The 24,030-nt window shown below is 44.4% G+C and overlaps 5 protein-coding genes across 6 annotated transcripts; 4 read left to right on the forward strand and 1 right to left on the reverse strand.

The window, feature by feature from the left end:
• Window positions 1–581: 581 nt before the first annotated feature.
• On the reverse strand, window positions 582–2,237 carry LOC108631846 (uncharacterized). 2 transcript variants are annotated; one of them, XM_018036014.2, is made up of 3 exons: window positions 1,994–2,237; window positions 1,401–1,824; window positions 582–1,165 (listed from the first exon to the last, which is right to left on the reverse strand). In XM_018036014.2, the coding sequence occupies exons 2-3, from the start codon at window positions 1,648–1,650 to the stop codon at window positions 975–977; spliced, it is 441 nt and encodes a 146-aa protein (XP_017891503.1). In that variant the 5' UTR covers window positions 1,651–1,824; window positions 1,994–2,237; the 3' UTR covers window positions 582–974. The 2 variants fall into 2 exon arrangements, with proteins under 2 accessions (XP_017891503.1, XP_026674972.1); XM_026819171.1 differs by having other exon boundaries at window positions 1,909–1,995.
• Window positions 2,238–4,268: 2,031 nt separating this feature from the next.
• Window positions 4,269–5,225, forward strand: Osi13 (Protein). Its single transcript, XM_026819213.1, has 2 exons — window positions 4,269–4,399; window positions 4,900–5,225. Exons 1-2 carry the CDS (start codon window positions 4,282–4,284, stop codon window positions 5,223–5,225), a joined length of 444 nt encoding a protein of 147 aa, XP_026675014.1. The 5' UTR covers window positions 4,269–4,281.
• A 2,433-nt stretch (window positions 5,226–7,658) lies between these two features.
• Window positions 7,659–8,835, forward strand: Osi14 (DUF1676 domain-containing protein Osi14). Its single transcript, XM_018036027.1, has 3 exons — window positions 7,659–7,881; window positions 7,953–8,138; window positions 8,444–8,835. The coding sequence occupies exons 1-3, from the start codon at window positions 7,659–7,661 to the stop codon at window positions 8,833–8,835; spliced, it is 801 nt and encodes a 266-aa protein (XP_017891516.1).
• A 1,307-nt stretch (window positions 8,836–10,142) lies between these two features.
• On the forward strand, window positions 10,143–12,241 carry Osi15 (DUF1676 domain-containing protein Osi15). The gene is made up of 2 exons (XM_018035972.1): window positions 10,143–10,497; window positions 11,907–12,241. Exons 1-2 carry the CDS (start codon window positions 10,143–10,145, stop codon window positions 12,239–12,241), a joined length of 690 nt encoding a protein of 229 aa, XP_017891461.1.
• A 4,032-nt stretch (window positions 12,242–16,273) lies between these two features.
• Window positions 16,274–17,238, forward strand: Osi16 (DUF1676 domain-containing protein Osi16). The gene is made up of 2 exons (XM_018035973.1): window positions 16,274–16,790; window positions 16,859–17,238. Exons 1-2 carry the CDS (start codon window positions 16,274–16,276, stop codon window positions 17,236–17,238), a joined length of 897 nt encoding a protein of 298 aa, XP_017891462.1.
• Window positions 17,239–24,030: the final 6,792 nt, after the last annotated feature.

A 24,030-nucleotide genomic window follows, 5' to 3' on the forward strand; every position in this document is an offset into this window, starting at 1 on the left:
TTATATATCCGCTATTTTCCGTTGTTTTCTATAAATTTTGTTAGAAATCGCCGTAGATGAAGCGAGCAAAACAATTGTTGACTGAACACGCGAAGCGGACGCGACGATGATCTTCGAGAACGGCGCGTCACATCGGTCGCATGTCGCATTCGCTGGCGGACGTCGATATCAGATGACAATCCGCGTGTATTCGCAAAAGCTGCCACTCATTTTCGTTCTTCGTCAACCGGGAAACCATCCTAGACGATAATAGCTAAGTAAGCGTTCCGTGCACGCGATTTCCTAACGGCACTGATGCGAGCCGCGACATTTATATATAAGTTGCCTCCGAGACGACGCGCAAACGCGAAGGGACGAGAGCCTCGACTTCCAAATTGAAAATCCGCAATCGTTTCTTCGCAACCATTCGACTCGTTCTTGTTTAGAATAGTTTTTGTTACGTAATATTATTTATTGCTGATCACCATATTTATTATTAACCCTTCTAAATCTTGCAACGAGTCTCGCGAACGGACCAAGACTGACGATTCAGATCGTGCGCGTGCCTCGTGGATAAACAAAAATTCTAGGACGACGTTTAATCATTTTCATCGCTTGTTCATTCGTTACAACGGGATACATAATATCTATATGCATTACAATTATCAACCCTTTTAGTGCCAACGACGATACATCGTTGCACATACAATGGCGCCATTACTATTCGCATTCCGAAAGAACTGTCTTAAAATAAATTTATTATTAAGCAGTTTAAATTCTAAGAACGATTATAGGCTGTAAAACATTTTATCATGAAATTATAAGAGTTTAATTATTATTACTACAATTTTTGCAGTCGGCATTAAAAGGGTTAAACATGATCGCGTGAACCGCGGCGAGATGTACGCGATTTCCGCGATCGGAAACGTACAAACTGCGATGATCGATCGATTGGGGAGCCTCGCTTTTCGTTCGCGACTCGTGCCACCGTCGGGTCAATTCTTGACCTTCAACCCGAGTACCGCGGCGAACAACGCGAAGAAGAATCCAGCAAGCAACGCGGTAGCCTTCAGCAGGATCAATCCTCCGACCAGGGTTGGGATCAACGCGACGAATTTCAGTTTGTAGGCCATCAGCAGCGCCATCATCGTACGATCCATCTTCCGTTTCCTTCGGCGAGGACGTTCTGAAAGAAACGTGTCCGTGGAAGGGGTAAATGCTCCGATCGATCGAATTGATTATTTGCTAACATTAATCTTAGAATGATCAACATTCCTGTATTTAACTAATAATTGCGACTTACTATATTCTACCTAACGTATTAGAAATGTAATAAATACTCCAATAAATAACGTTGACTACCGTACAAATTCATGAATAAATTGACATAATTGACACGAACAGATTGAATTATTTCTTACCTGGTCTGTAAAGGTAGTCCTTGGATAAACCCAGTCCATTGTTCCTCGTCAAAGTTTTCACCACCTTCGTTTTGTCCTCTCCGCGCAAAGCAACCGTATTTTGAGGTGCAACCTTGTGGTGAACCTCTTTGATCGGCTTCTTCGCGACCGGAAACGTCTTGTGTTTCTCCTCGGACCGCGAACCTTCCAGCATGCGAATCACGCAGCTGAGAGTCAACAATATCGTGACTAGATTCACTCTCGACCTCATCCTCGCGAGTTCACGAACGTGAATTCTGTCCACGATCAACTTCGACTCCCAATCACATCCTCGAATCGCGTTCCACAGTTTCTCTTTCAGTCGCACTAGTCGATGTACCTATTCCAATGATCCAAACGGTCCGACTGCTGCGCGCACCATGACTCTTTAATTGCTTCAATGTTCCTGGAAGCGTGAAACGATAGAAGTAGGATAGTTCGGCGATAACCAGAATGAATTCACTATAGGAAACAATTTTCGTGATTCTACCTGATGGAATCGAGTCAATTTTAATTTATGTCATCTTTTTTTATTAAAGCTATTATTTAGAAATTCTGCAGCGTAGGTAACTTACGCTGGAACCGCGGCAGATTCCACGCCGAGAGGACTCCGGTGTCCGCAGCCGCTCGTGCGTTCCTCGGGTCCCTCGCGACGATTATTATAGGCAATTTCCGAGAACCGCGACGACACGACGAGAGACGAATGCAAATAACGAATGGACGTATCCCAGTTGAACGAGTGACTGGAGAAGCGAGCGACCGCGAGCTGACTGATACGGTCTTGATTCACGGAGGAGGATCCGAGGGGGGCCGACGAGGGTTACCACGCCGCTGCGGCACGCTTCAGTTGCCAGGAGGATCGACAGTCCGTGAAAAATGAGCACCGCGGCGACGTGACGGCAATATATGCGTGCGGTAACCACTGTGATCCAAATTGTCGACAGGCGAATATATGTGTCAGGTTATATTGTCGAACGGGATCCCCTCGCGCGAGTACGCGCGCGCGCGTCTCTCGCCGAGAGGAAGGAAACGCGAGCGCATGGGGTGCCGCCCGCAATCACAGGTACGCCGCGGCATGCACGATGATTTTTGAGTTACGCTGCGCTGCTAACCGGGCCGATGACAATTGAATCGGCGATGGAACGCGGTACAGGATCGAAAGCCGATCCTCCACTAATCCGTCTAATATGGGATCTGCGGTACTATTGGAGGGAGGGACGGGAAATAAAGAATTGGAGAACATTATTGAGTAATTTGCAGCACGAGGCACCACTCCTCGTGAAATCGACCTGCACGCAATGCGATTTTCCAGTCCCAGAATAAATATGACCCGCATTCTATTGAAAACTGAATTTTTGCATCGATCGCGTTACGTATCGTTAATTAGAGGTCTGTGTTTCGACGATAAACATACTTTCTAGACCCTCTTTTGTATTGCTTCCGATAGCATAAAAAGTGCCCATATCCCATTATATCTATATTTACTAGTTTTTTTTATCATCGCGGTGTACCGTTAAAGAAACCCTGTATCGGTTATAATATACTGCGAAATGAACGATCGTTTAAATTAGATGATTGGACATAAATAAAACTTTTTTAATTAAACCCTTTCATATTTTTATCACCCTACGGGTCAGTAACGTCGCGTTACGAATTTAGATAACTGGAGAAGTCGACAGTGCGCGTGTAGCTCTATTCACCTGGCAGTTGAAACCTGAAGCCACATTGTTACGTTCCGCGTAGAGATAGAGGACGATTTCGTGGCCTCCTGCCTGAATACAAGGAGACGCGAATAATTGCGAGAAACGGGACAAGGGAGAGCGAGATGCCAGGGGAGAATAATGGAAAGAAACGAGGAAACGAAATGTTTAGGTCCGCGAATCACTGTCATCATTGCGGTCTTCTGTTCGCTCTTTGTTTCGTGAGTCGCATGTCACATGTAATTGATCGATGGCGTCGTTCTGTCTTCAGAGAAGGATAACGGTCGCGTCTCGAGCGCGTTTAAATAGCGAGGAACGTGAACTCGATTCGGCGACATCGCGAGAACCATCGGAAGTAGCCTGATAAACAGAACGATCTGATTTCATGGATTTTCAGAGATGTCATCACTTTTTTTGGCAATATTCGATCGATGTTGTAAAATACACTCGTCATTTGTTCTCTTTTAATAAAAATCTGATCTGGAATTTTATACAATATTACCCCTTTTTTTATAACAAAGAGGAAATCTTCATCGATTCCTGAGTATTAATACTTAAATGATATATAATGTATAATATAAATGATTTCTGCTAATGATTAATAGATTAGCTCGGGTGTGCGAGCTCGTTAAGTGTGAAGCAACGCTTTCCATGGAAGCGGGGAGCCAGAGCGGTGGATTGTCGCGAATAATCGATGGATCTACGGTCTCGGTAGGGTGGAAGCGTTCCGGTGTTGGTATGACCGGTAACGACGGCGGCCGTCCAATGATCGGAGAGAACAGAGGAATCAGCTCAACGACTCGACGGGAATGGACGACGAATCCTCCGTCACGCGTCAGTACCAAGTTAGATGGTGGTCTCCTTCTCTGGACGTTTTCACGTGCCACCTATATATAAACTAATAGTCCGGCCTAGGGCGAATGTCAGTTAACATTTCATTTGCCGACTGCACAGGTTCCGTCCTGGACGTTCCCACATTAATTACATCCTCTGTGAATCAGTGACATTCGATCCTCTTCACGAGTGCGTGCGACGCTGTTTATTTGTAGAACGTTTTCATATAGTGAAGGGAAACTGTCAAATGAAATAGGAGCATGCTGCTGCTGTACCCTTTGATCTTCTTGCCATTGTTGACGGCCACGGAAAACACGCAACACACCACGATGCAGGAACGATGGAATCCTCAGATGGAAAGTTCAAGGCATCCTGGGGATTGGGTCGGTGATGGGATCCTCAATATCGTAGACGCTGTCCTACCCGTAACGCAATCGTCCTTCGAAGGTACGACAATCAAATTACTAATTAATTCCAAAAAACATCAAACTTATTAGACTTAATTAATGAATGAGGGAATGAGGAATGGGATTATTTATGTAATATAATCTGCAATAATTTAAACAACTTTCAAATATCTTGAATATCCTTACGATTCGTATTATCGACTGGTGCACGAATCGATCCTTATTAGGTCAACACGCTGATCAGCTATTAGGCTTGTTAGCGACGACTCGATACGTGTATCGTGTTCATAATAACGCGATGCACGATCATTTACGACAGTGAATCGGCGCAAAGGCCATAAATTCTTTCCACTCCAGTTCATCCTTATTACCTCATTTATTTCGCGAGCTAATAACGAGGGTTTCCTCTTCTTGCTTTCGTTGTCCCGCGTTATTTAGTGCATCTCCGATGACACAGAAACGATACTCCGGTTCACGCCAGTCGAGTCTATTAAATATTTTAGTACCGATTCGATTGCACTTGGACTAATTCTGTTGCAGCTCGGAAAAAGAAAAAGCACAAATTGAACAGATACATCATTCCATTGATCGTGGGGTTCATGTTGATCAAATCGATTCTCCTGCCGATCGCTTTGAAGACTCTAGCGATCTTAAGCGGTAAAGCGGTGGTTCTCAGCTTGATGAGCTTAATCTTAGCTGCCATCGTGGGGTTGAAGAAGGTCGCCCAAAGCCATTCCGGGACAAGCTACGAGGTGGTCAACGTGCCGGTGAATAAATACAAAAGGCAGGACTACTTCGACGCTGTGGACGACATGACGGACACCGAACCTTATAAATATTATAGAGAACGACGCAAAAGGAAGTAAAGATTCGTGTTGAAAAATTGCAAAAAGGTTTCGTTCCTTTCATCCCTGTCTTTTACAACAGCAGAAATAAAATATATTTTCCTATACGTCGAATGATTTACTGCTTCTTGAATTCTTGAAACTATTTGAAACAAACGCAAACGGTACTCGCTAATTACTTAGTCACGCAGAGTTAGGAATGATAAACAATGGAAAGTGTTTTCAAACGATGACAAGTTGCAGGTGCGAATCATTTTCAATCTCGTGAAAGAACGTTTGCGTAAATACTAGTCGATTAATTTATTCCGCTTTGCTCTTCGATTAAGGAGTTACGCAATCGCGTCGCTTCTTCGCGGAGAGAAAGTTCGTTCGTCTCGGATTCCGAGGATGATCATGAACTTGCGTGACAGGTATCATGACTGACAAGCTCGTCGAATCCAACGTTAAAATCGATCATAAATGATTTTTATTGGTGGTTCGTCATAAAAACACTTGACTAAATCAGTTTTTCGTTAATAATAATTATTTAACTCAACGTTATGAGGAATAGAATACGTCTATTCAGGTCATTAATCTTAAAGAACGTTTAATTTACATATTGAGGGGTCACGTATTGAGTCAATGAAACCTGTAAATTTCATACGGAAACAATCAGAAGAAAGTAACGCGGACGCAAGAGCGTTCGAAATTGAATCATCGTTGAAAGCACTGTGAGTAGTCGTTAAAAAATTTCTCCGTTTAGCGTTCCGCATTACTATTCCGGGTCTCTCCCCACCTTCCTCGTACCCATAGTTTTCTATTTTCGACAAACATATCACATTCATGACATTCCAAGAGTATAAACCAACAAATGATATTATTGTAATATTCAAGATATGATTTATTAATAATGATAATAATAATAATATTGACAATTGAAAGAATGCATATAACAAAAGAGATGAAATGAATCAGTAAGGGATTAAGATTATGATGATATGATCTACAAGAAATGATAATTTCAATTAGCTGTTTAAAACTCAGAAAAAAATAATGGAATTGTTATCAGAAATAAGCTGTTCTAAATCTGTATCGGGTACAATTGAAACTATTATTCATAGACCCTGGGTAGTCGATTGCGAAAACTTGTGAAATCGTTCGAGCACCGTTACACCGCGGAGATGACAAAGTACCGCGCGCGGCTGTTAAATATTTAAGGAGACCCGAATCGCGAGACAATGGAGCAGAGCCCGCGAATAAGGCGGTCGCTATTTCGAGACACGCGCCATATGAAGAAAAAAATCATAATTTGTACGCATTGTTTGACGAGCGAATGACTGCGGGCTACTTATCATCGAATCAGGAATTCGCGGTGGATTCTTATTAAAAAGAGGACAGCTATCGTTATATGCGTTTACTTTGGCACATAATTTGAGAGCTGAAACCGAATGACTGCAAGAGAAATATTGACAGCAAGTACACCCGTAGTAATTGTTACCCGTTTTCATTCAGTCACGTTCTACGCGTGTTATCTAAAGTTATTGACAGAGCAAACAATGGAGAAAGTAGAGTTTCCTCCGACGCAGCGAGTCGCGGGTAAACTCGTAGAACACGAAAAATTCCATAACCCACAAAAATAAGATACGCAGACGTCTGAATTGAATTAAGAAAATGATTGCGTTTACATGACAGAGGTTCTCGATAGCGTTAGAACAAAAGGGAAACCGTTTAGGGTTATATCAGAAAACTCGTCGACGATGTAATCCACGGATTCAGACGACCGACGGCCGCGTCTCTGGGTCAAGGTGAGCCGGCTGGCTGCACGTGGACGCGTACCTCGGTGCACCGGTCCCGAATGGTCCCACGCGGTATATTTTTGGGCTCGTAGAAAAGGGCAGGGCGAATGCCTGAGGTGATTAAGGTGAATTAGATTCAGAAAACCCGGAGCACGTCTGGCTCCAGGGGAATCGAAGTCTACATGGCAATTTCATTGCCAGATTTTTTAACATAATTATCGACCAGAATCTAATTAGTTATCGTCGAATAATTTGATTCTATGATTTAAGAATCGGAAAGAATGTTGAACATTGATCGTCACCCCTAGTCGTCTAAATCCAGTCGAGACTGGAGATCGCCCGAGCTAGGGTCTGCCCAGTTTCAGCCGGTCGGTCGTTTGTTTAAAAAATTATCGACGAAAGTTAGGTCCGACGAAGGAAGTGGGCAAACGACGCGTGTGTATGCGTGTACCATCGATGACGGCTCGTGTGCCTTAGCGTTTGTCGCACGCGTCATCATCGTTTTAGAGAGAGTGGGGATTATTGGGGAGGGTCTCAGCCGGTGTACACCTATAAAGATAGAAGCTACAGAGGGTCGGATCACACTTGCTCCGAAAATTTTCCCGCGGGACGTGTATCCGGATCCTCTCGGACGTTTCTTCTCGTGACCAAAGCGCTTCAGAAACGAAAAATCGTCGAGATGAACAAGTTGCTGATTTTGGGACTTCTCGCCACGTCGGCGATGGCGATACCCGCGCCGGGCCCTGACAACAAGTCTCTGAACACCGAACTCGATTGCCTCGAGGAAGACAACGCGTTGTTCAGCTGCATCTTCGTGAAGACCATTGGCACGCTGAACAGAGCTGCCAGGTCGAGCGACATCGAGATCATCGATGGTGTAAAATTCATAAGGGAAACACCGAGTGAGTTCGAGTTCTATCGTGCCCTCGGTCCACTTGGAGATCCGAAGTTAATAGACGATTCATCGTTTCAGTGGAACGTAGCGGGAAAGACTTGAAAACGGAAGTGGAGGTAATGAACGAGCTGCCGAGAGACACGACCGAGCGAGCCATGAAATTGATCGGGATGCTGTACGAATCGGCCATGTCCTTCGTCAAGTCGCACAGCTTGAAGCTGAGCGTACCCGAGGAAGGTTCCATTTCTCGAGCTCTGGACGAAGGTATACGAGACACTTACGCACGACTTTCCATCCTATAAACGCTCCCATTACGTAACGCGTGTCTTCCCACCCTGATCATAGTCCCGGCGCACCGCGCGTGTAAGTTGACTCATATATACGTACGAACGGATAAACTGTTTACACAGAAAGGCTTTCACCTTCGCGATATCTATGTATACGCGGTAACCTGTTCCGGATAAACTCGTTCCTCGCACTACACTCGCTTTCCATCTTAAAATTACACAGTCGCATTCCTATACGAAAGCGTCTGATTAGCTAAGTCTCAAGCCTTTAACTATTTCCAGGTCGCGGCAAGTTGAAAAAAGTGGCACTGCCACTGATCATCGCGGCGGCAGTGAAATTATTCGCCCTGGTACCCATCGTTATTGGAAGTCTCGGCCTGCTGGTGGCGAAGGCACTCTTCGTAGGCAAGATCGCCCTTCTGGTGGCCGGCGTGTTAGCTTTCCAGAGACTGTTCGGTAACGGCAGCTCCGGCGCGGCGAGCTTCTTCAGTAAGAATTCATCGCCATCCACCGGATGGGTAGACAGTGGCAGCCAAGGCTGGCCGGCGAACGCCGGGATCGGTGGCCCGTCTCAGGGTTACTACAAGAGGAGTTTCGATGCTGAGAACGGAAAGATCGACGCCCATTCGATGGCGTACTCTGCTCAGGCGCCGATCACGAACGAAGCCCATTGAGATTACGACCGGTGGCGAACGAAACAATCCAGGCTACCTCGAGGCCATATCTCGCGACTGTTAGATTAATATTTAAACGATTAAATTATGAACCAGTAAATTATTACACGATCAATGTCAATAAATTATTTGTATTAAAAAATTGTTAACAATGTTTCATTCGATTATATGCGCGAGGTCGCAGCGAAAGCAAGGGCGATTTCTAAATCGAAGGAATTATTTATGCGCGTGCCATGAGGAGGCGCGAAGGTGCATAGAAAACGGCTTGGTTCCTGACACGTGATTAGCGCTCACCAACTGTGAAATATCGACATGTTCGTGGATCGAGCCGACAATCGGTCTGGCTCATATGCGATTCCGATCGGACGCGTACGTATCACGCTTCGATTGCACTCCCACCTGTTACCCTCTTTTCTCGGCCTCTCCTCCCCCTTTCGTCGCCCGCCGGCTCTTCCGTCTCTTTTTCTTCCCATCCTTACTTCGACCGAAAACAGATTCGGGACACGGCGGCCTCGGTTTTGCATGCCGTTCCGTGTCACACGCGCGCCAACAGACACGGAAATCTAATTTTCACCAAGAAACTTATTATCGGCTCCGTCTCGTGAATATGATGTACGTCGGGAGTGGCCTCTCTGCCATTGTTCGACGCACGCGTTTCGCTCGCTCGAAACTCGCTATTGTATCGCTATCAATGAACAAATGCTTCTGGTTGTTTCTGTCATCCGTGGAAAACGGGACTCGTCTTTATGCAAAGTAGCGAGTCACCATTGTTAATTCACATTCTTTGATTCGTAAACAAAATTTGGGAAGCATAACTTTTAAAAAAGAAGGAAGGTATAATGCCTTAAGAAGTCAATAACAATCTTGTATTCTTTTTTACGATCCCTACAAATTATAATCCTTTGGTATTTCTATTCAAATTCTAAAACGAAGTGGATGCTGTTAATTAAATGTTTCTCCTGTGCATAAAGAACAAAAGCGTAAATATTTTATGTCTGAAAATTAGTTAAGCGAATAGATCGAATCGACGGCACGTTTGAAAGTGATCGCGCTGAAAAGGAAAATTAGTTTCTACGACCAGACGGTACGTCACATTACGGTGGGACGTAGTGCAGCGTTTCGAGTTGGTGACACGTTGGAAATTAAAATTCTTCACACCGCGGCCCTTGCACGTTGCTTGCCAAATGGTTCAAACTGGGCCCCACCATTGTTCAGGGTCCGTCGTATATAAAAGAAAATTTGCCCCGGGGCGAAACAGTCAAAATCGACGCCTCCGTATCGTTCGATATCGAGTCAATATATTCAGGATGAAGATAGTGATCGCGAGCGTAGCGATCTTCGCGATCGCGTTCGTCGCGGCCGAAGACGCAAGAAGCGCGGAAATCGACTTGACGAAGACTATGGACGATCTGAACCGAAAGGACACCATACAAATTTACGGCGACATGATCACTTTAGAGAAAATGCACGTGGAACAGGAGTACGACGTTGGGCGTTCTAGCGAGGATCCTTTAGTGAACAAGATCGAGCAGTTTCTGAGGAGCAGAAGAATTCACGTGCACCTGCCCAGCGATGGATCCTCCGTGGACATGTTGGGAAGAGCTTTGGGTCGCAAGGATGTCGACGTCGAGCTTAGGGCTTTGACCACTGGAGCTTCCGAAGGTAAGACTAACGTACTAAATATCTAATTAATTTTGTACACCATAAAAAGATAATTCGTGTACAATATTATTTGTCTAAGTTATCATCATGTTAAAATAGTAAATAACATGCTGGATAGTTTATAAGGCTAGCTTCTCAGAAGCGTGTATGCTGTTGTATGAAGTATGGAAGATAAGTATCTCTAACTTAAATTCTAAATATCGTTGGTATGCAACAATGCTATTTGCATTTAATTGCAGTTAAAATGGAGTCCAAGAATTGACAACATGTGCTATGAATATTATGTACATGTCATCATCTTCAACTCACTTTTACTTTCATAGTATTCTATTTATTTTCAACATGAAGAATAGAATTTTACAGATTAAAGAAATAAAGAAGCAAGTAATTAAGAAATATATATACACATTTTTGTTTTAAAAAGAGGAAATATATTATGAAAAGGGAAATAAAAAAGAAAATTCGGGAGAGCTTCTCGCGACAAGAATTCCTCTGATCTCTCCTTTAGCCTACATATCGACCCAAATATTCGGCATTCGTGGCTCGCCTCGAATGCCGACGCGTGAAACGCTGGAAGTAAAGAGGGAGGGATTGTCAATGAGATTTCTGCGCGATTCAGTGCCGTGAAATTCTGTCCAAGGAACTGTTCGCGAACAGATTCTGGTGGCTGAGATCGCGCTCGAAGTCGCTGCTGCAAATGAACCGGTCCACGGTCCACGAACTTATAGTACTTCGCCTTTCTAACGAGCCTCCAATACGACGGAAGTAAGCCACGAAGCCGTGAAACGATTGGCTGGAAAGTAGGACTCTGAACAGTGCGAGGAGAGGGATCGGATGCGATCGGTATCTCGGCACCTCTTTTCCTCGTCCTCTTTTCGCGGCTCCTAAATTTCCACGAATTTTTTCTCCGGCTCTCGACGGAAGACGACGAGCCGCCTAACGAAAAGAGAGAACGCCGAAGGCAGGAGGGAGGGAGGGAAGGAAGGAGCATAGAAAGCCGTCCCACTTCCTCCGCATCCGCGAAAACAACCGGCGTAGCAGAGATCGGGATTAAAGTGGGCCGTCGCGTCGACGGGATTCCGGGTTTCTGGGACGAACCGCCGCGTCCATGGCGAACAAGGACCTTGAACGAGAGTGCCACATGTCGAAGAAAGTAGATACCTGCCGATAAGTGCCCATTAGAGGGTTCCTAAATCCCCCTTCTCCTCGTCCTCGTCAATTTCACTTAGCGTTTCATTGAATCCATCAAAATTCGGCAGATTAATAGACATTCCTTTTGTGAACACACGAATTCTCTGATATTTTTTATCGACGGATTTATTAAAAATTTTCTGAATTACGACGATTTTGAATTTCAAGCTCTCCCTGGACACGCTTTATCATCCTAATTTTATTTCTCTCTGTTTTAGCCCGAACGAAGTTGAAGAAAATGGTGCTGCCGCTTTTACTAGCACTGAAATTGAAGGCACTGATCGTCCTACCAATCGTTATCACTCTGATCGGCCTGATAGGAATTAAAGGACTCGGCGCAGGTCTCCTGTCTCTACTTTTATCCGGGGCGGTCGCCCTCAAGGCATTGCTGACACCACCACCCCCTTACCCAGCGAGGGTCACCTACGGAATCGTGAAGCCGGAAGTACACCACGACCACTGGCACAGGTCGCAGGAAGAAGCGAATCAACCCTACAGAGGTTGGGCCCCTGAATTTGGCCCGGAACAATACCCCTATCAAGAGATTCCTTAACTTAATCGTTTATTTATGACTCATCCCCTCATCCCTTCGCTCTATTTATTGTCTCCTCTGTTCTTTCCATTACATTGAATAAATCACGCCCTTTTTTTTATACAATCTCGTGTTTTGATTCGCCCTTCGATTCACTTCGAACACGAGACACTTTCCTTTCCGGCGGTCTCCGCTCGAGCGGATCTTCGAGATAATGAAATAAATAATTGGAAATCTATAACTGCGAGGTAAGCAGGTTACCTTACTGCGAGAAGGAGAAGGTTATCGACCTAGATAGAAGCCCCGTGACGCGGAGAGACAGCGGTAGGTAACGAGCCACAGGTGGGGAATGCGTTGGTGTTAGTGGAAACAGGAAGGAGGAATGGAGGTCAGCGCGATGGGAGAAAGGGTAAGAAAATGCAGCGATTGGCCGTAACCGCTTCCCTCTCGCGGATACTCAAGATCAAGAGCACTGGGTCATTGCCTCCACGTGTGACGTCGACTCCCGCTCCGCCCGCGCCTCACGCCGGGGAGAGAGCCGGCGAGAGTAACGGTATCAGTTGTGATCGAGTGGAGAGGGCGAAGACCTCCGCTATAAACCGGCCGATCGAGAGGACAGCACCGTCAATGGCCCGAAATTCTTCGAACGAAGAGCAGCTATTGAATCAATGCACGCTTCGTTATTGAAGTTCTTTCGATTTTCGAATACTTCGAGCATTTTGAAAAATCATTTTTTCGTGGCACTTTAAATAGAACTCTCTCTTTTGAAAACTGGTGGTTGTTGTAGAATCGACAGTGATCGTTTTTCGAGTAGCTTCTGACAACTATTTTAACGTTTGATTAACGTATAACGTATCATTATGTATCTTTATCGATCTTTTAATTAGAATCAATTCAGTTTCTTTGAGGAGCAATAATTAATTAGCTTTGGACAGTAGCATTTATATTAGTCGGTCGGATCTAAGAAGAAATGGAAAAATGGGAATACGTTGCACTGCGTTTTTACTGTATAACGGATGTACGTTCTCGACTTAATGAGGTCTACTCAGCCACTCGGTCAGCGACTGGCTTCGATGCACCCTAAGTTTTTCTTATTTTACCCAATTCTGGATAACGCGACCGCATTCGCAGGAAATAAGCGAGAATTCATACGAACATAAGTTATAATTTCGTTCGATTAATCGATTTCCCTTTTGCTTGCGCTTAATACCTGAATTTCAACTATACATGCAAGTTCAAAAAGAGGAAAGAAAGGACAGTGTTTTATATTTTAAATCTGATGGAAAAGAAATAGTAGGATTAGGATATAAAAGAACTGCCATAGTTACTCTTGCCGCGTTAGAATGATCCATCATAGCCAGACACGCTGCACCTCGTTTCAAGTGACACGGTTTTCCTAACAGCGCCGCTCACCAAGATCCGCCTGATCTTCAATTCTCCAGCTACCTAATCACCCATTGAGCTTTCATAACATTCCCTGAATGCCTCAATTCTTATTAAAAATGAGTTAACCGTAATTCAATAGCGTTCCAAACGACCGGAACTTTAAACAAAAAGAGAATGAAAATAAAATTGCAAAAAGGAAACGAGTTAACATTTCTTAACCCCGACGCAAACATTAATGCAGTTATTCTTTGGCTAAAAACTTTTCATCGATTAACCCCTTCGTGTCATTCTATGACCATGAAAAATACCGTTTTCCTTCAAATCAACCGATCGAAAGCAGATCGATTCTGTTATATCATTGACGCGGCGGAGAAACGCACGGACGAGGTTCGAGGTTATTAGGGGCACTTAGGAAATCGGGAATCGATCGTAAAATCGTTGGTGCTCGGTTTTAATTTTCGCTTTCGCGGTGGCTGGAAAGTAGAGTAACGTGCGGCATTTCTATTTTCTTACAGCCACTCGTTCGTCCTGCCTGTCGAGCGGGTTAAAAATGATCGCCAGGGGAGAGATCGCTAAGGGAATTTTCGCAGACTCTGTGCACGATTCCATGCATTCGATATTGCGTATCAAACATATTAGTAGGATAGTAACAGTAACAGTATACGAGGAACAGTTATGGGGGAAGGGAGGAGCACCATAGAGATGCTGTATTAGAGTAGGTGAGCCATACGATCGCGTATAAGAGCAATATATATGAATAGAAAAAGAGAAAAATTCAATGTAACGACGCTGTCTCTCTTGGATTCAAGTCATTCAAAAAAGATAGCATCGCCAACTTCATCTTTTCTCTCTTTCTAATCCTTTCCCACTTTCACGGCTGTCTCCCCTCCTCTAATGAGGAGCACCCATTCACGTTTCACTTGCGGCACAGTTCACGTGCTATCGATTACCGATTGAAATGTCCTGACAATCGTCGCGAAAACCACAATGTTACATTTTTCATCGTCAATTCGATCGTCCGTCCAAACAGTAAATAATATATATTTATTTCCCGTTTGATTACTAGGCTGTTTCACTGCAATTTGCTTAAGTATTAAATAACAGTTCTCGGCTGGAATGTCAAGCGAGGTTGACCGAGTATGCTCGCGAAAACAGGAACAGCCGGGCGGTGATAGGCGCGATTATTAACGAAAGGAAGGCGTTCCGGTAAAAGGAAGTAACAAGTCGCGGAATGGATACCTCTTTGAAGAAGAAGGCTAATCCGTTCCTTTCTGACACACCTGCCGCTCGGACCGAGCATGCGAGCGCGTGAAACGCCCGTGAACGTCCGCGTCGCGAATTTTACTGCGCTTGAAAATTGCACTGTATGGAATTTCTCTACTTCAAGGAGAAGCGACCGATTCCACAAACACTTGACACCTACGTGCATTTATGTTGCATTTAATAAAATCTTGCTTGCTAACATTTAGCAATCATGATAATTAAAAAGTGCCTCAATTTCAATTACGAAGGCATTATTATTTTGCGGACGTGTTGAACGAAGTGACTGAGCAGAGAGTTGGAAATCGTCGCGCAATTCCCGAAGCGCATTAAGCGCGGCCGCGAAAATTGCCCGCGAGTTGTCCGCACTTTCTCGCCATCAGATCCGTCTCGCGGTGTAGCACCGCGCGTCGTTCGAGCGTGGAGCGCGAAAACCCAATCTCCTAACTGGACTAATTTAAAGTAGGCCTCCTCCGTCTCGTCTCGCTCAGCCGAGGGAGATAATGCCCGCCGCGGTTTCCGCCTTTTCACAGCTTTCGCGCGCAGCTTTTCCGTCCCGTCCCCGGACCTAGTTCCGGCTGTGGGTGCGAAAGCTCGGGCTAGGTCCGACCGGCTGACATTTTCGGCCCCCTCGATTTCGTCGTCGAGATCGAAAGTGGTTCCGCGGCCGCGTCGTGACTGTCTGTCCATCCCCGCCACGCTTCATTCGTGATACTAATTTCAACGCACTATTAAATTAGAATTCATATGAAATTGCTAGGTACGTGGAATAACTATTGCAAATTCTATTATTTTTCTCTCGTCAATCCACACGTTGCATAGAACATACGATTGAAATTGACAAAAAAATAGATACACATGAGGACCATCCCCGATTTCAAATCCGAGACGTATAATTAGTACCGTGGGAAGTCAGCATCCGAGTTCGATCCAGATTCACTGATCTCGGAGGCGTTTGAATGGGCGACGGAACGGATGGGAAGCTAGGCTTCGCTCTCATTAGATCGTCTCCGGCATCCTTTTTTTCCACCGCGAATTCGACAGAGATTCGAATGCTCCGCTCTATTTGACGCTCCCTCTCGCCGCGTGCGAGCGGCGAGCGGCGACCCTCGCCTCCCTGTCGGACGGGCCGGACGGCCGCGGCCGTCGCTGGCGCGCTGGCTTAGGAGAATGTATGGAACGAGCAATTGGCCGAAAGGCAAAAAGGAAAAAGGACTACCCGCTCTATATATACTGCAACTATCCGAGGGTATGTCCAGTGCACGGTACGCGTCTCGTCCGTCAGCTTCAGCCAGCGGGTCTCCGATTCCTGATCGCGTTAACGCGCAGCCGGACGTTCCTCCAGCCAGGATCTCTCCACATCGAAGGGTTTCACGCGTCCGGACCGAAAGAACTTCGCGCTCGGCCATGAAGGGATTCGCTGTGAACGGTCAATCGTCGCGTCAGCATGCGTTGCTGCTGTTACTGCCTGTATTGCTGCTCGTCGGATCCGTCGCCGGGGAGATCGAGAGACGAACGTCGAAGCAGATGGTCGAGGAATCCCCGGAGACCCTGGCTTCGAATTTGAGCAAAGACTGCGGCAAGTCCTACAGCGCCACGTGCCTCAAACTGGACGTGGTGTCCTTCCTGGACAGGCTGTCTGAGCAGGAGGACATCAACATCTTGCCAGGAGTATCCGTGATCAAGGAGAACGGATCTGCCAACGTCCCACCCTCCGAGGTGGTTGCCAATCTGGCCAGAGACTTCCCCAACGATGTGGAAAAGAGGCTCGACGCTTATCTGGTTCACAAAGTCGGAAGTTACCTGAACAGCCACTCGATCTCGATTAAGCTCTTCGATCCGAGGACATTCGAGGCTGCCAGGAGCTTCAACGAGGAGACGATGGCGCAACTCGGTCTCAGTAATGGACAGAACATTGAAACTGGTAAGAGAAGCATTTACAATCGATTGATAACAGATGTCCATTAACTGTTTTATTATTTTACTGCACAGGTCGTAAAAAGGGGAATCGTGGCGGCGGCCTGATGGCCGGTCTTCTAATGATGAAGGGCACCCTGGGTGCAATCGGTTTCGGTGCTCTCGCCCTGCTGGCTGGCAAAGCTCTGATGACCGGTCTGATGGCTCTGATGCTGTCTGCCATCGTCGGTCTGAAATCGCTCGCCCACCACGGCGAGAAGAAGACCACCTACGAAATCGTCAGCAAGCCGGTGTACACGAGCTCTCATACGCACAGTTCGGAGGAGCACCACGGCCATGGATACGGCCACTCCGGTTATGGAAGATCCTTGGACACGATCCATGATACAGTTCAGCAGGCAGTCCTGAAGTATGGAAACGCGCGGGACCGCCGGTCGCTGTTCCGGCAAAACTAAGTTATAATTAATTAAAATCGGTGGAGCCGCCAGCGTGGAGCAGCTGACGGCACGCGAGAGATTTAGTAGCACGTCTCTACCTCACCGAGTTCATTTCCGTCCTTTTTTCTTCTTCACACTTCACGATCCCATTCGATCCGCATCTAACTCCTCCTCCTCCTTCTACTGTTCATCTTCTAGCTCCGACACTTTACTCCTCGCGAAGCCATCCACCGTTCCTACGACACCTTTCTCCTCCTACTTCGAAATCTGTTTCGCTTTCTTGTCTCTATCTTCGCCACTTACGCCGCCTTCACCTGCTCTCGTTTCATCTTACTGATTTGTCTACTCACCGCCACTTTATGTCCGCGCGTCAGCGATTATTTATTTCCCCGTCACACCTTCCCAACGAATGCGCACGCGATACGACGCGACCTGGTCGTCGATGCACATAGATCATTTTCCAATCATGTACATGAGCTCTACTACTTGTTATTTATATGTATTTATGCATTGTAAAGTTTTAATAAATTATGTTTTTAAAAAACAGTCCCGTTTGGTTCCTCTTTTTAGAGGAATGATGAAGTATCCTGTGGTATTCGATTCACTGCATATGTCTATTTAAAATGTATGTAGTTTACGAAGTAATAGAGGCGATTCACCACAGTTGCATGCGTAAAGATAGATAATTGCGAGATGAATGCATTATTCATTAGACTAAACGAAACAAGGTCATCCCCTTCACAGAAATATATAGTACATATCAGTTTACCCACATGTTTCATGATCCTCTTAACATCCTTGCTTATCTCTTCTCAAATGCTTCTAAAAACAGTTTAAAAGAAATGTAATTTGTTAAATAGTTTAAGAATCCTCAGGAAACATGAAAATAAGCAGATCAGCCACAGAGCAAAAATGTTTGGTATCAGATTCGAAGCTCTCATTAATTCTGCCCCTGAAATCTCAAAGCGCAGCATCCTGTTTTACGGAACAGGGAAGCGCGGAACCACGAGGCAAGCTTATTATTATCTAGCGGCCAAGTAAATGACAATCGTGACTGAGTGTAACAAAAATCTACGAAATGACATAAATTTTGTTGTATAAAAACGATTACAATTTGTAGGAAGTCAGTCTTTCGACGGACGACGATAAATCACGAGTGTTGACTGATGTTAATCCCGAGGATCGTTCGTGCAGTGCGTGGGCCGATGTTCGTCGCAATATTGGTGCTTTCGATTATCGTTAGAAGCCACGCTGATGATGGCACGATCAAGGATACTAAGCTGGACCCTAACAAGGTCTCCACCAGCGACGCTCACCAATTGTACTTTCAAGTTTATTTATTTTACTGAACAATCGAATAACTGGTCTGCAAATTTATGCAAAATTAAATATTTGCAATGTCAATTATATAGTCAAATAAATAGTATATATTTCATAAACTTTTCCATATATTTTTACATATTTTTGATAATAGCTTCTGGCATATGGGACTGTCTTTTATTATCACATATTTTTAATTCTATATTTCTATTTATATTAACTCTAGTTTATATTTCTATATATAAATTTTTGTTAGTACCGGCCGACAAGTGTTCGATTACCGAAAGAATGGAATCAGGGTGGACGTGAAAATAGTACCATCATCAAATAACGACTCCGTGATAAACGACGGGTTTCCGGAGTTCCCAACGAAGGACATAGGCCGTTGCATCATCGATTTTTCGTTTACCTGTGCGAAGAATCTTTTCGGACGATTCCTTGAGTCCATCAGAGATCTAAACGAGATACTTTTAATGGGCCAACAGATTAAATTAGTGAAAACTAGAGTGGTCAACAGTCCGAGATCCATTAACGAGAGTAACGAGAATATACAACGAAGTATCGATGACATATTTGATACGTTTGCTCTACGAATCACTCTACCAAGATGGAATGGAAAACAAGAAAAGAATCAAATCGACGTTATGTTGGACGAAACTTCACTCGTCGAAGGTTCGTACCATTTCTAATGCCTAAAGAATTAAAATTCCAAATCACTTAATTTTAATTTACATGTGCCAGGACGAGGCAAAGGAGGCGGAGGCGGAGGCGGAGGCGGTGGGAAGAAAGGCCAAAAGGGTGGCGGCGGCGGCGGCGGCTGCAAAATGATGATAATGGGAGGACTTATGATGCTTAAAATGAAAATAATGAGTAACGTAGAGAAATTTTAGCCATAATTATTTTTAAATCGACTTTAATATAAACATGTATGAAATAAAATCTGTAGGCATCGCGACGTTGAAGGGGATGATGATGGCGGGTATGTCTTTAATGGTGTCAATGGCTATGTTGATGCAAAAGTATATGAAAGGCGGCGGTCATTCCGGAGGAGGTACTTACATAAATAATAATTAGTATCATGAACAAGTTTATTACAGTCTTTATTTATTTCAGGCCAATACAAAGAAATTGTTCTTTTGACTAAATCTACCGGGGGTGGCCCGCCTCAGGATAGTTACGGTGCACCACCACCGTCCAGCAGTTACGGACAACCATCTAGTTACGGACAACCATCTAGTTACGGAGGCTGGGGTCGTAGTTTCGGAAGAAGATTTATGACCAGCGATCTCAGTTCTACAACCGACTTGAAGAATTCATCCCTTAAAAGCGATCAGTCTTCGAGCTTCATTAACCATGAATATCCTTACAGTGACTTCAATTTTACGTACCCGAATTGGAACTACACGGATCGTTATTACTTGGGTAACAGCGTGGATAGTGTGAATAATAAGAGTGATATAGAACCGTTGTTACGCTCGGGAACCGATGATTACAGCATCGAAGTGCATCCTGATCAAGACGGGAGACCAAGGGATTACGTGACCGATTCGGGAGAAATGATTAGTTATGGGGATAGTCTAGATCCCGACGTTTCGACCAAATCTAATTACATAGCAAACAAGTATGAAGCTAGTAATTCGTATCCGGTATACAACGACGAGTGGCAGTCCACGAGGGAACAGATTTCAAGTTTGAATAGGGATATGCATACTAGTACAAGTTCAACTACGTAAAGTTCCTCTTTATATGGAATTTACTGTCATTAAATTACAGTATTTGAAAATAAATCTCAGTTACAAAAAAATCCTGTGTATTTTTTTTATACAAGTTCTTTCAATTTAAAAAATTATATCTGGGCATTTGGCTCAGTGTTTTGAACAGAGTTGTATAAAGCGGTAGCGCGATCTTTCGAAGAACCAGGTAAGCCTCTCGTCAGGTGAAAGGGTTACCTGTTCGCGACAGGTATGTACGATGTCTCGTGATCAACGATTTTATACTACCGACCACTGTGCTTCGTGTTGAAGAGCAATGTCACTAGGTGTCCAAGGCCATTGACCGGCCTCTGTTATAAACTCGAGGGTCCTTTCGAATTTCATAAGCGCTATACAATTGCGTTCCAAGTTCAAGGCGAGTGAAGAAAAGAATTTAATTGTCGGTGAACGTTTAATGTCTGTTGAGAGCAATTTATAAATTATTCATGTTATCTCCAATTAGTATTCCTTCACTTATTGTCATCATCGTTTTTCTCTTTGCCTCAGACACCTTATGACCGTAAGGAAGTGAAATTCGCGACCCAATACTGCCCCTCACGTATCAAATCCAGATTCCATCTCTGCTTCGACATTCTAATCGCATTTAAACGGCTAGCAGTATCGTATCAATCTGTACGAAAGCGACCGTTTGAAATTAATGTAACAGTTCCGATTCTACGAGTTAAGGCTAGTGGCACGCGTTAAGCTGTCGCGTACAGGGTATAATTGCTCGGTAACTGTACGCGACGGAATCGAGTCACTTAGAAAATGTGCGCTGCACGTACCCGCCTATTTGTGTTAGAATCGACCCTGCACAATAGCTGACCCACATCTCTGCCCGAGCTTCAGTTACTTGGCACTCGTCTCACGTAGCATTTTCGGAGGCAACGCGATCTGATTTAAAAGGTATAACGGCAGTCGGATTTTTCAGTCGAGGCGAATGGCAATTTCGACTGCTTGCTTCCTCGTCAATAAGTCGTCAAAATTATTTATGCTATACAGTAAGACTCGACTACGTTTGAGAAGACTGGCTAACAGATGTGCTCAATTCCTGGTAATTATTAAGCATCGGTTGGTTAAGTAGTCGATTCACAAATGATTGAACAATGAATGGGAATCACGGAATAGGAAAATCGGCGAAAGTAATCACGACAGAGGTCGAAGCGAGTTCTGCCACCGTGCCTGAAATAGGTAGAACGTGTCACTCCACGGGTTCGCGAATCGGTTCACTTTCCTATGCGCTTAGCACGCGCTCCGTGACGGATCTTTGCACGATCCTCCTACCTTCGTTGACATAATAGGAATTAACCGCACGTGGAAACGAACACAAAAGGAGGAGTCTGAAAATGTGTAACGGCGTGTTCCCATCGTTCTTTGAAACGTCTTACAAATTACTGATGAACGAAGAGCTGTTATAATTACGTCTACGTACACGCAATTTACTCTTATTTATGTTTTTCATATTTATCTTTAATTAGCTGTCACGTTCGTTTAGTTCTTAATCAATTTGTATGAATGAGGGTCATTAGCGTTACGCAAGTCTCAATGAGAACGACTGCAGTTCATCGACCAGCTGTTCGACTGTATCTCTCTATTTACATAGTATTACAAGCAAACAGTGTAGTTTATTATCTTTGTCTCAGCATAATAATTAATCGTGGGAATTATATTCCATGTTCCTGAATTCCTGAGATTTTCTCTCTCGACGTTCTCCCCAGCGTTTTTTTCATTCCACAGTTATTAGTCTGTCTAGCAGTATTTCTGGTCAGGGTATCGATCAGAATCAAACCTGAAACGGAATGGTCATCCGCGTACGTGTCGCCGGACAGGGGTACGCAGAATATTTTTTAACACACCCGATATAGTATGTAACGTGTCCTAGTTGCTTGGTTCACTTCGAGCACGTGCAAACCAGTTCCGATGCACCGCGTCTGTGCAAATACTTTCAGTCAACCGGCGCGGCGCGACGATTTTCGCTGAGAAGAGTCACGCATACGCTTCCGATTGTATTATCGAACCGACCTCTGCGCGACACGCATGTTTTTGGGAACGCCAAGTAGATTCTTTCACCTACTTTGTCGAGTTTCTCTTTTGACTATGATTATTTCCTGTGTCCAGCTTCGCGATACTCGCCCGAATCGCTTCTATCTTCCTATCGCTGTTTACGATCTTGCTAAACCTTCCAATAAAATTACCATATAACAAGTAAACGCCAAATCCTAATTTAGGTATTTCGAGGAATTCTAATTCAGTACTGCTTGAAAATTAAAACGGTACAAAGGAATAAATTAAATGAAGCAGATAAGCTGAGAAGAAGCTGCGCGGTTCCGCGACTCGATTGTACCTAATATCTAGGCTGTCTTTGAGCGGAACGGGCGCGTTCTTCCTTTATGGGTATCGAGGGCCGTGGAAAAAAGAAAAGGAGGAGCGAGGCTTCCGTGAACGAGAGCTGCTCCACGCGATCACTTTTCGGCAGTCATCGAGCGCGCAAACCCGGTCGCCGCGTTCTACCTGCCCAATGGCCAGATCGATAGTAGGTCAATGTAATTCATTCAGGTCCACGTTCGTCACTATGGCTATTTCGATCCGAACGATCGTTTCGTAGAAAACCACGTGGTCCACCGTAACTGCGTCAAGTCAGGTGTGTACCTTTATTATGCAAATTGTTTTCAGTATTAATGTCTAATGACAATGAGAAATGTCTGTCCACTTGATAAGCAGATAACTGTACACGATTAGCTAAATTCCTAATTAAATGTATATTTAAAAGAGCAGATACGGACTTGGCGTTAAGAGAAAGAATAACTTTGACCATTGGGCATGTGACGTCAAGGTCGGATTTTCGTCAGCCGGAGGACATATCTCTCTGTCGATGGGTAGGATGACGCTTATCGTTCGTTCCCCTTAAATGTAGGTTGCCAGTCCCAATGCTACGGGAACACGTTCACCAGCGGTCAGTGAAAACTTCGTGGCAGACCCGCCCGAGAATACGTGACCGAATGCCGACGATTTAAATCAAATCAAATTCGAAATTTACTAATTAGAGAGATACAACCATTCGTTAACCGCTAATCGTAGACTTGATCCAGATTGTCGTGCAATTATACTTCCTCCTTTCGAGATGACTCAATTCCCCGATTTTCTTGTAGTTAACCTTGATACTGACAAACCAGGAAACGATATTTCTTCTATCTTATTTCGAACTTCGCTTTTTGCAACGCGCCACAAATTTCACTCTCGCGTTCCACTTGTCCATTTCTATCAGGTTTTATGTTTGCTCGGACAATTGCCACATCGTCAACGATTGGCGACAGAAAGCCTCACGGCTATAATCGAAACTGGATCATCGAATCTTCACTAGTCGCTTTGGAGTCACGTAAGCTAAGGTCTAACGATGTTTAACAAATTTTGCTGATCTTGATACAAAAAGAATCATGGGAGACGTTTACATTCAGTTTAGCAGTTGAATGATTATAATGTATGTCATTTGTCAACGGTACACCATTTAAGGATGTATTGGCTATACAGTCAATTCCAAATGTTTATGCACTTTAGAAACGCATTTTTTAAAAAGAAATCAGACGTCGGAAGAACATTGCTAATAATAACCAACAAAAAAAAATTTTTTTTTTTCCGAGATTTTTCCAAGGGGTACCCCCTTCAATTTCTTCCAAATTTTCGTTTTTGGCCAATAACTCCCAAACCGTTGGATCTACGAGAAAATTGCATCAGATCTTTT

Source organism: Ceratina calcarata, unplaced genomic scaffold, assembly GCF_001652005.2.
Source record: "Ceratina calcarata isolate Rehan_Ccalc_2016 unplaced genomic scaffold, ASM165200v1 scaffold97.2, whole genome shotgun sequence".
NCBI classification, from domain to species: domain Eukaryota; kingdom Metazoa; phylum Arthropoda; class Insecta; order Hymenoptera; family Apidae; genus Ceratina; species Ceratina calcarata.